This window comes from Hylobates moloch, unplaced genomic scaffold (genome assembly GCF_009828535.3).
Source record: "Hylobates moloch isolate HMO894 unplaced genomic scaffold, HMol_V3 SCAFFOLD_1, whole genome shotgun sequence".
NCBI lineage: Eukaryota > Metazoa > Chordata > Mammalia > Primates > Hylobatidae > Hylobates > Hylobates moloch.
In genome coordinates, this window is record NW_026652276.1 from 145,261,264 (window position 1) to 145,274,229 (window position 12,966).

At 38.4% G+C, this 12,966-nt stretch overlaps 1 protein-coding gene across 5 annotated transcripts in view; it reads right to left on the reverse strand.

Moving 5' to 3' along the window:
- STK31 (serine/threonine kinase 31) overlaps positions 1 to 12,966 on the reverse strand; it is a 135,290-nt gene that overhangs the window by 52,732 nt on the left and 69,592 nt on the right. For all 5 annotated transcript variants that reach the window (XM_032759232.2, XM_058446398.1, XM_058446415.1 and 2 more), the window contains exons 14-15: positions 12,829 to 12,948; positions 11,677 to 11,808 (exon numbers count right to left, since the gene is read on the reverse strand). In XM_032759232.2, coding sequence (XP_032615123.2) covers positions 11,677 to 11,808; positions 12,829 to 12,948 — 252 coding nt within the window. The remainder of the gene's footprint in view (positions 1 to 11,676; positions 11,809 to 12,828; positions 12,949 to 12,966) is intronic.

The following is a 12,966-nucleotide window of genomic DNA, read 5'->3' on the forward strand; positions in this document are numbered from 1 at the left end:
AACCCCAAGACACGTAATTGTCAGATTCACCAAGGTTGAAATGAAGGAAAAAATGTTAAGGGCAGCCAGAGAGAAAGGTCGGATTACTCACGAAGGGAAGCCCATCAAACTAACAGCAATTTCTCTGCAGAAACCGTACAATGCCAGAAGAGAGTGGGGGCCAATATTCAACATTCTTAAAGAAAAGAATTTTCAAACCAGAATTTCATATCCAGCCAAACTAAGCTTCACAAGCAAAGGAGAAATAAAATCCTTTACAGACAATCAAATGCTGAGAGATTTTGTCAAAATCAGACCTGCCTTACAAGGGCTCCTAAAGGAAGCACTAAATATGGAAAGGAACAACTGGTTCCAGCCAATGCAAAAACATACCAAATTGTAAAGACCATCGACACTATGAAGAAACTACATCAACTAATGGGCAAAATAACCAGTTAGTATCATAATGACAGGATCAGATTCATAAACAACAATATTGACCTGAAATGTAAACAGGTGAAATGCCCCCAATTAAAAGACAAGGACTGGCAAATTGGATAAAGAGTCAAGACCCATTGGTGTGTTATATTCAGGAGAGACATCATAGGCTCAAAATAAAGGGATGGAGGAAGATTTACCAAGCAAATGGAAAGCAAAACAAAGCAGAGGTTGCAATCCTGGTATCTGATAAAACAGACTTTAAACAAACAAAGATCAAAAAAACAAAAAAAAAAATAAAGAAGGGCATTACATAATGGTAAAGGGATCAGTGCAACAAGAAGAGTTAACTATCTTAAATACATATGCACCCAATACAGGAGCACCAAGATTCATAAAGCAAGTTCTTAGAGACCTACAAAGAGAATTAGACTCCCACACAATAATACTGGGAGACTTTAACACCCCACTGTCAATATTAGACTAGACAGATCAATGAGATGGAAAATTAACAAGGATATTCAGGACTTGAACTCAGCTTTGGACCAAGTGGACCTAATAGACACCTACAGAACTCTCCACCCCAAATCAACAGAATATACATTCTTTTCAGCACCACATCGCACTTATTCTAAAATTGACCACATAGTTGGAAGTAAAACACTTCTCAGCAAATGGAAAATAACAGAAATCATAACAAACAGTCTCTCAGACCACAGTGCCATCAAATTAGAACTAAGGATTAAGAAACTCACTCAAAACCACACAACTACATGGAAACCGAACAACCTGCTCCTGAATGACTACTGGGTAATTAACAAAATTAAGGCAGAAATAAATAAGTTCTTTGAAACCAATGAGAACAAAGACACAACGTACCAGAATCTCTAGGACACTGCTAAAGCAGTGTTTAGAGGGAAATTTATAGCACTAAATGCCCACAGGAGAAAGCGGGAAAGATCTAAAATCGACACCCTAACATCACAATTAAAAGAGCTACAGAAGCAAGAACAAACAAATTCAAAAGCTAGCAGAAGACAAGAAATAACTAAGATCAGGGCAGAACTGGAGGAGATAGAGACATGAAAAACCCTTCAAAAAAATCAATGAATCCAGGAGTTGGTTTTTTGAAAAGATCAACAAAATAGATAGACTACTAGCCAGACTAATAAAGAAGAAGAACCAAATAGACAGTAAAAAATGATAAAGGGGATATCACCACTGATCCCACAGAAATCTAAGCTACCATCACAGAATACAATAAACACCTCTATGCAAATCAACTAGAAAATCTAGAAGAAATGGAAAAATTCCTGGACACATACACCCTCCCAAGACTAAACCAGGAAGAAGTCGAATCCCCGAATAGACCAATAACAAGTTCTGAAACTGAGGCAGTAATTAATAGCCTACCAACCAAAAAAAGTCCAGGACCAGACAGATACACAGCTGAATTCCACCAGAGGTACAAAGAGGAGCTAGTACCATTCTTTCTGAACAATTTCAAACAATAGAAAAAGAGGGACTCCTCCCTAACTCATTTTATAAGGCCAGCATCATCCTGGTACAAAAACCTGGCAGAGACACAACAAAAAAAAGAAAATTTCAGGCCAATATCCCTGATGAACATTGATGCCAAAATACTCAATAAAATACTGGCAAACTGAATTCAGCAGCACATCAAAAAGCTTATCCACCAAAATCAAGTCAGCTTCATCCCTGGGATGCAAGGTTGGTTCAAAATAGGCAAATCAGTAAACATAATGCATCACATAAACAGAACCAATGACAAAAACCACATGAATATCTCAATAGATGCAGAAAAAGACTTTGATAAAATTTGACACCCCTTCATGCTAAAAATTCTCAATTAACTAGGTATTGATGGAATGCATCTCAAAATATTAAAAGCCATTTATGACAAACCCACAGCCAATATCATACTGAATGGGAAAATCTGGAAATCCCTTTGAAAACTGTCACCAAGACAAGGATGCCCACTCTCACCACTCCTATTTAACATAGTATTGGAAGTTCTAGACAGGGCAATCAGGCAAGAGAAAGAAATAAAAGGTATTCACACACGAAGATAGGAAGTCAAATTGTCTCTGTTTGCAGATGACATGATTGTATATTTAGAAAATCCCATCATCTCAGCCTAAAATCTCCTTAAGCTGATAAGCAACTTCAGCAAAGTCTCAGGATACAAAATCAATGTGCAAAAATCACAAGCATTCCTATACACCAATAATAGGCAAACAGAAAGCCAAATCATGAGTGAACTCCCATTCACAACTGCTACAAAGAGAGTAAGATATCTGGGAATACAGCTAACAAGGTATGTGAAGGACCTCTTCAAGGAGAACTACACACCACTGCTCAAGGAAATAAGAGAGGACACAAACAAATGGAAACAAATTCCATGCTCATGAATAGGAAGAATCAACATCATGAAAATGGCCATACTGCCCAAAATAATTTATAAATTCAATGCTATCCCCATCAAGCCACCACTGAATTTCTGCACAGAATTTTTTTAAAAATTACCTTAAACTTCATATGGAACTAAAAAAGAGCCCATATAGCCAAGACAATCCTAAGCAAAAAGAACAAAGCTGGAGGCATCATGCTACCTGACTTTAACTATACTATAAGGCTACAGTAACCAAAACAGCATGGTACTGGTGCCAAAACAGATATATAGACCGATGGAACACAAAGAGGCCTCGGAAATAATGTCACACATCTACAACCATCTGATCTTTGACAAACCTGACAGAAGCAAGCAATGGGGAAAGGATTCCCTATTTAATAAATGGTGTTGGGAAAACTAGCCATATGCAGAAAACTGAAACTGGACCCCTTCCTTACATCTTATACAAAAATTAATTCAAGATTAAATAAAGACTTAAACTTAAGACCTAAAACCATAAAAACCCTAGAAGAAAACCTAGGTAATACCATTCAGGACATAGGCATGGGCAAAGACTTCATGACTAAAACACCAAAAGCAATGGCAACAAAAGCCAAAATTGACAAATGGGATCTAATTAAACTAAAGAGCTTCTGCACAGCAAAATAAACTATGATCAGAGTGAACAGGCAACCTACAGAATGGGAGAAAATTTTTACAATCTACCCATCTGACAAAGGTCTAATATCCAGAATCTACAAGGAACTTAAAACATATTTACAGGAAAAAAGCAAATAACCCCAACAAAAAGTGGACAAAGGATATGAACAGACACTTCTCAAAAGACGACATTTATGCGGCCAACAAACATATGAAAAAAAGCTCATCATCACCGGTCATTAGAGAAATGCAAATCAAAACCACAATGAGATACCATCTCAGGCCAGTTAGAACAGCAATCATCAAAAAGTCAGGAAACATCTGCTCGAAGATGGCCGAATAGGAACAGCTCTGGTCTGCAGCTCCCAACGTGATCAACGCAGAAGACGGGTGATTTCAGCATTTCCAACTGAGGTACCTGGTTCATCTCACTGGGACTGGATGGACAGTGGGTGCAGCCCACAGTGGGTGAGCTGAAGCAGGGTGGAGCATCACCTCACCCGGGAAGCACAGGGGGTCAGGGGATTTCCCTTTCCTAGCCAAGGGAAGCTGTGACAGACAGCACCTGAAAAAACAGGACACTCCTGCCCCAATACTGCGCTTTTCCAACGGCCTTAGCAAATGGCACACCAAGAGATTATATCCTGCACCTGGTTCAGTAGGTCCGACGCCCACGGAGCCTTGCTCACTGCTAGCACAGAAGTCTGAGATTGACCTGCGAGGCAGCAGCCTGGTAGAGGGAGGGGCGTCCACTATTGCTGAGGCTTGAGTAGGTAAACAAAGCAGCCAGGAAGCTCGAACTGGGCGGAGCCCACTGCAGCTCAGCCTGGTCTCTGCCTCTGTAGAGTGCACCTCTGGGGGCAGGGCATAGCTGAACAAAAGGCAGGAGAAATTTCTGCAGACTTAAACGTCCCTGTCTGACAGCTCTGAAGAGATCACAGGTTCTCCCAACATGGTGTTTGAGCTTGGAGAATGGACAGTCTGCCTCCTCCGGTGGGTCCCTGACCCTGTGTGGCCTAACTGGGAGACACCTCCCAGATGGGGCCGACTCACACCTCATACAACCAGGTGCCCCTCTGGGACAAAGATTCCAGAGGAAGGATCAGGCAGCAATATTTGCTGTTCTACAATATTTGCTGTTCTACAGCCTCCGCTGGTGGATACCCAGGCAAACAGGGTCTGGAATGGACCTCCAGCAAACTCCAACAGACCTGCTGCTGAGGGACGTGACTGTTAGAAGGAAAACTAACAAACAGAAAGGAATAGCATCAACATCAACAAAAAAGACATCCACACCAAATCCCCATCTGTAGGTCACCAACATCAAAGACCAAAGGTAGATAAAACCACAAAGATGGGGAGAAACCAGAGCAGAAAAGTGGAAAATACTTTTTTTTTTTTTTTGAGATGGAGTCTCACTCTGTAACCTAGGCTGCAGTGCAGTGGCACGATCTCAACTCACTGCAAGCTCCGCCTCCCAGGTTCACACCATGCTCCTGCCTCAGCGTCCCTAGTACCTGGGACTACAGGTGCTCGCCACCATGCCCAGCTAATTTTTTGTATATTTAGTAGAGATGGGGTTTTACCATATTAGCTAGGATGGTCTCGATCTCCTGAACTTGTGATCTGCCCGCCTCGGCCTCCCAAAGTGCTGGGATTACAGGGGTGAGCCACCGCACCCGGCCAAAATCTGAAAATTCTAAAAACCAAAGCTCCTCTTCTCCTCCAAAGGATCGCAGCTCCTTGCCAGCAACGGAACAAAGCTGGACAGAGAATGACTTTGACAAGCTGACAGAAGTAGGCTTCAGAAGGTCAGTAATAACAAACTTCTCTGAGCTAAAGGAGGATGTTCAAACCCATCACAAGGAAGTTAAAACCTTGAAAAAAGATTAGATGAACGGCTAAGTAGAATGAACGGTGAAGAGAAGACCTTAAATAACCTGATGGAGCTGAAAACCATGACACAGGAACTACGTGACACATGCAGAAGCTTCAATAGCCGATTCAATCAAGTGGAAGAAAGGGTATCAGTGATTGAAGATCAAATTAATAAAATAAAGCAAGACGAGAAGTTTAGAGAAAAAAGAGTAAAAAGAAACGAACAAAGCCTCCAAGAAATACGGGACTAAGCGAAAAGACCAAATCTACGGTTTGATTGGTGTACTGGAAAGTGACGCGGAGAATGGAACCAAGTTGCAAAACACTCCTCAGAATATTATCCAGGAGAACTTCCCCAACCTAGCAAGGCAGGCCAACATTCAAATTCAGGAAATACAGAGAATACACATAATTGTCAGATTCTCCAAGGTTGAAATGAAGGAAAAAAATGTCAGGTTACTCAAAAAGGGAAGCCCATCAGACTAACAGCAGATCTCTTGGCAGAAACTCTACAAGCCAGAATACAGTGGGGGCCAATATTCAACATTCTTAAAGAAAAGAATTTTCAACCCAGAATTTCATATCCAGCCAAACTAAGCTTCGTAAGTGAAGGAGAAATAAAATCTTTTACAGACAAGCAAATGCTGAGAGATTTTGTAACCACCAGAGCTGCCTTACAAGAGCTCCTGAAGGAAGCACTAAACATGGAAAGAAACAACCAGTATCAACCACTGCAAAAACATGCCAAATTGTAAAGACCATCAATGCTATGAATAAACTGCATCAACAAACGGGCAAAATAACCAGTAAAAATCATAATGACAGGATCAAATTCACACATAACAATATTAACCTTAAATGTAAATGGGCTAAATGCCCCAATTAAAAGACACAGACTGGCAAATTGGATAAAGAATCAAGACCCATCAGTGTGCTATATTCAGGAATCCCATCTCACGTGCAGAGACACACACAGGTTCAAAATAAAGGGATGGAGAAGATTTAACAAGCAAATGGAAAGCAAAAAAAAACGGGTTGCAATCCTAATCTCTGACAAAACAGACGTTAAACCAACAAAGATCAAAAGAGACAAGGCCATTACGTAATGGTAAAGGGATCAATTCAACAAGAAGAGCTAACTATCCTAAATATATATGCACCCAATACAGGAGCACCCAGATTCATAAAGCAAGTCCCTAGAGACCTACAAAGAGACTTAGACTACCACACAATAATAATGGGAGACTTTAACACCCCACTGTCAACATTAGACAGATCAACGAGACAGAAGGTTAACAAGGATATCCAGGACTTGAACTCAGCTCTGCACCAAGCGGACCTAATAGACACCTACAGAACTCTCCACCCCAAATCAACAGAATATATATTCTTCTCAGCACCACATCACACTTATTCTAAAATTGACCACATAGTTGGAAATTAAACACTCCTTAGCAAATGTAAAAGAACAGAAACTGTCTCTCAGACCACAGTGCCATCAAATTAGAACTAAGGATTAAGAAACTCACTCAAAACCACACAACTACATGGAAACCAAACAACCTGCTCCTGAATGACTACTGCATAAATAATGAAATGAAGACACAAATAAAGATGTTCTTTGAAACCAATGAGAACAAAGACACAACGTACCAGAACCTCAGGGACACATTTAAAGCAGTGTGTAGAGGGAAATTTATAGCACTAAATGCCCAAAAGTGAAAGCAGGAAAGATCTAAAATCAACACCCTAACATCACAATTATAAGAAATAGAGAAGCAAGAACAAACACATTCAAAAGCTAGTAGAAGGCAAGAAATAACTAAGTTTAGAGCAGAACTGAAGTACATACAGACACACAAAAAAAAAACCCTTCAAAAAATCAATGAATCCAGGAGTTGGTTTTTTTGAAAAGATCAACAAAATTGATAGACTGCTAGGAAGACTAATAAGAAAAGAGAGAAGAATCAAATAGACACAATAAAAAATGATAAAGGGGCTATCATCACCAATGCAACAGAAATACAAACTACCATCAGAGAATACTATAAACACCTCTACACAAATAAATTAGAAAATCTAGAAGAAATGGGTAAATTCCTGGACATATACACCCACCCAAGACTAAACCAGGAAGAAGCTGAATCTCTAAATAGACCAATAACAGGCTCTGAAATTGAGGCAATAATTAATAGCCCACCAATCAAAAAAAGTCCAGAACCAGACAGATTCATAGCCAAATTCTACCAGAGGTACAAAGAGGAGCTGGTACCATTCCTTCTGAAACTATTCCAATCAATAGAAAAAGAGGGAATCCTCCCTAACTCATTTTATGAGGCCAGCATCATCCTGATACCAAAGCCTGGCAGAGACACAACAAAAAAAGAGAATTTAGACCAATATCCCTCATGAACATCGATTAAAAAATCCTCAATAAAATACTGGCAAACCGAATCCAGCAGCACATCAAAAAGCTTATCCAGCATGATCAAGTCGGTTTCATCCCTGGGATGCAAGGCTGGTTCAACATATGCAAATCAATAGACATAATCCATCACATAAACAGAACCAATAACAAAAACCACATGACTATCTCAATAGATGCAGAAAAGGCCTTTGACAAAATTCAACAGCCCTTCATGCTAAAAACTCTCAATAAACTAGATACTGATGGAACATATCTCAAAATAATAAGAGCTATTTATGACAAACCCACAGCCAAAATCATACTGAATGGGCAAAAACTGGAAGCATTCCCTTTGAAAACTGGCAAAAGACAGGGATGCCCTCTCTCACCACTCCTATTCAACACAGTATTCAAAGTTCTGGCCAGGGGAATTGGGCAAGAGAAAGAAATAAAGGGTATTCAATTAGGAAAAGAGGAAGTCAAATTGTCCCTGTTTGCAGATGACATAATTGTATATTTAGAAAACCCCATAATCTCAGCCCAAAATCTCCTTAAGCTGATAAGCAACTTCAGCAAAGTCTCAGGATACAAAATCAATGTGCAAAAATCACAAGCATTCCTATACACCAATAACAGACAAACAGCCAAATCATGAGTAAACTCCCATTCACAACTGCTACAAAAGGAATAAAATACCTAGGAATCCAACTTACAAAGGATGTGAAGGTCCTCTTCAAGGAGAACTACACACCACTGCTCAAGGAAATAAAAGAGAACACAAACAAATGGAAGAGCATTCCATGCTCATGGATAGGAAGAATCAATATTGTGAAAATGGCCATACTGCCCAAGGTAATTTATAGATTCAATGCCATCCCCATCAAGCTACCAATGACTTTCTTCACAGAATTGGAAAAAAAAACACTTTAAAGTTCATATGGAACCAAGAAAGAGCCCACACTGCCAAGACAATCCTAAGCAAAAAGAACAACGTTGGAGGCATCATGCTACCTGACTTCAATCTATACTACAAGGCTACAGTAACCAAAACAGCATGGTACCGGTACCAAAAGAGAGATATAGACCAATGGAACAGAACAGAGGCCCCAGAAATAACACCATACATCTACAACCATCTGATCTTTAACAAACCTGACAAAAACATGCAATTGGGAAAGGATTCCCTATTTAATAAATGGTGCTGGGAAAACTGGCTAGCCATATGGAGAAAGCTGAAACTGGATCCCTTCCTTACACCTTATACAAAAATTAATTCAAGATGGATTAAAGACTTGAATGTTAGACCTAAAACCATAACAACTCTAGAAGAAAACCTAGGCAATACCATTCAGGACATAGGCATGGGCAAGGACTTCATGACTAAAACACCAAAAGCAATGGCAACAAAAGCCAAAATTGACAAATGGGATCTAATTAAACTAAAGAGCTTCTGCACAGCAAAAGAAACTACCATCTGAGTGAACAGGCAACCTACAAAATGGAGAAAATTTTTGCAATCCACCCATCTGACAAAGGTTTAATATCCGGAATCTACCACAACTTAAACAAATTTACAAGAAAAAAACAACCCCATCAAAAAGTGTGCAAAGGATATTAACAGACACTTCTCAAAAGAAGACATTTATGCAGCCAAAAGACACATGAAAAAATGCTCATCATCACTGGTCATCAGAGAAATGCAAATCAAAACCACAGTGAGATACGATCTCATACCAGTTAGAATGGTGATCATTAAAAAGTCAGGAAACAACAGGTGCTGGAGAGGATGTGGAGAAATAGAATCACTTTTACACTGTTGGTGGGACTGTAAACTAGTTCAACCATTGTGGAAGACAGTGTGGCAATTCCTCAAGGATCTAGAACTAGGAATACCATTTGACCCAGCCATCCCATTACTGGGTATATAAATCATGCTGCTCTAAAGATACATGCACATGTATATTTATTGTGGCACTATTCACAATAGCAAAGACTTGGAACAAACCCAAATGCCCATCAATAATAGACTGGATTAAGAAAATGTGGCACATACACACCATGGAATACTATGCAGCCATAAAAAAGGATGAGTTCATGTCCTTTGCAGGGACATGGATGCAACTGGAAACCATCATTCTCAGCCAACTATCACAAGGACAGAAAACCAAACACCACATGTTCTCACTCATAGGTGGGAACTGAACAATGGGAACACTTGGACACAGGAAGGGGACCATCACACCCTGGGGTCTGTTGTGGGGTGGGGGGGCCAGGGAGAGGGACAGCATTAGGAGAAATACCCAATGTAAATGACTAGTTAATGGGTGCAGCAAACCAACATTGCACATGTATACCTATGTAACAAACCTGCATGTTGTGCACACGTAGCACAGAACTTAAAGTATAATAATGGAAAAAAACAGAACATAGGCAACATACAAACACACACACACACACCCACAAAAGTCAGGAAACAACAGGTGCTGAAGAGGATGTGGAGAAACAGCAACACTTTTACACTGTTGGTGGGAGTGTAAATTAGTTCAACCATTGTGGAAGACAGTGTGGCAATTCCTGAAGGATCTAGAACCAGAAACACCATTTGACCCAGCAATACCATTACTGGGTATATACCCAAAGGATTATAAATCATTCTACTATAAAGACACATGCACACATATGTTTATTGTAGCACTGTTCACAATAGCAAAGACTTGGAACCAACCCAAATGCCCATCAATGATAGAGTGGATAAAGAAAATGTGGCACATATACACCATGGAATATTATGCAGCTATAAAAAAGACGAGTTCATGTCCTTTGCAGGGACAAGGATGAAGCTGGAAACCATCAGTCTCAGCAAACTAACACAGGAACAGAAAACCAAACACCGCATGTTATCACTCTTAAGTTGAGGTGAACAATGAGAAAACATGGACACAGGGAGGGGAACATCACACACCGGGCCTGTTGGGGGGTAGGGGTCTAGGGGAGGGATAGCATCAGGAGAAATACCTAATGTAGGTGACGGGTTGATGGGTGCAGCAAACCACCATGGCATGTGTATACCTATGTAACAAACCTGCACATTCTGCACATGTATCCCAGAACTTAAAGTATAACAAAAGTCAGATTTCTCCAAAAGTTGAAAAATCAGACTAAAAAAATCAACTTTCCCAAAGCCCAGAATAGAATAAAACTAGAAAGCTCTTCAACTATGATATTAGTTCTAGAATAGTCCTCCGCTCCACCTCCAATTCAGTGCTCAGAAGTAGAAGACAGATAATTCAAATTGGATTGAGGCATAATACAGATCCTTGTACATAAATCAAATCCTCAAGGGAACACAAAGTTTACTATCTTATTCACAAAGTTTCTAGCCTCAAGGAAGAAGTTAGTCCAGATTAGGGCATCCTAATCCTTCCAGTTCTATTATCATATAAAAGCAACTTAAAATACTTGCAAGAAATATTACATCTATCCATAAAAAGGGAGTTAACAAAAGATACCACGATCTTAAAAATACTTTATGACAAAACGCCACCTTCGAGAGGGTACCCTGTCACCTGCATGTAGCAAGTTGGTATTACAATAAACATTCTAACAGTCCAAACCAAAAGAGCTTTTAAAATTATTCTAAAATGTTCATGTTACTAAGAACCAACGCAGCCTAGGAAAATGTTTTTAAAGAATATTTAATGATATAGGAAAATTTTTACACTATTACTGTAATCTCAATTTTATTTATATACACAGAAAACAAGATAAAGTATATGAAACAAAATGTGAATGTAATGGCTCTCTTATTGTAAAGAGTGTATTTATGTATTATTTTTATGAAGCAGAGACCAAATAAAATGACATGCACATAAAGATCAGTAAGAAACAACTGTTTCCTTACCTCTTCCAAATTATTCTTTTCAACCAATTTCCATCTGAGTCGAGCTTTTAAGCTTTTCAATGTCTTCTTAATGGATAGCAAGTGATCCACACTGGGAATCTTATTTAAATATTCAATAAGCTGCTTTTTAAACTAAGTAAACAAAAGTTATGTATTTTCAAACACATAAGAAAAATATTTATTGAACAGTGATCATTTATTATTTCTCTGTTAAGATTCAACCAGTATTTACTGAGTTCAGATTGAGATACTAAGAAAATCTATAATTTTCAACAAGACAATTCAATAGATTTCCTTTTTATCCATGTTTCTATTTAGAAGAATATCAGTTCCAGCACTCAAAGTAGCAAATACAAAAGTAATATTTCAAACTGAGACATACAATAAAACACACATTGTTAGTATGGATGAAAAAGGAATTTCTAGTGAGGATGTAAACTGAAATCATCTTTCCCAAAAGTGGTTTGAAAGTATGTATCAAGTTTTAATAATGTCCATTCCTTTTAACTTAGTAATTATAGAATTTAGAAATCTGAGAAATAAAAACAAAAAATTATGCACAAACATATGTACAGTGTTATTTATGGTAGGAAAAATTGGAAGTAACTTTAATGTCCAACACACATGAAAGGTTAATGTTGTTGTATATCTACATAGGGATGAGGATTTAGTCATTCAAGATGACAGTATAGAAAAATCATATAAAAAAATGTTCATAATATACCATTAAATGAAGAAAGTATGTTTGAAATAACTTTAAAAACAATGCAATGCATATATATATGCCCACAAACATATAGATGCACATCCAGTGAGTAAATACTCTAAAACTATCTCTTAGGCTAAGGGAATTATAAGCAATGTTTTATTTCTTATCTTTCTGTATATAGCAAATTATCTACAGTAGACTTCCACAGGCAAAAAGAAAATGATGTTAAAGGTTGTGGTTCTGATGGACATAAGAAAATAAAATATTTAAAACAATAAAAAATTTGATATATCATCAAAAATCACCATTTCCAGTTGATAGTGAATTCTTGTAATAATAGATAATTTACTGACACTGAGTATTAAACACCAAGAGAAAAATTTAAGTACTGAAAAATGCAAAGCATCAATTTATAAGATCAATAAGAGAAAACACAATCAAACCTCAATACTGTCCTTGTACTTAGCTTGTACTGTGGCAATGAGCCTTTCCTCTGAACGAATCTTTTGCAGTACTTGACTATATGTATTTAAAATTATTTCCTTGTCTGCATCACCTTGATCCTAAGTGAAATCACACAC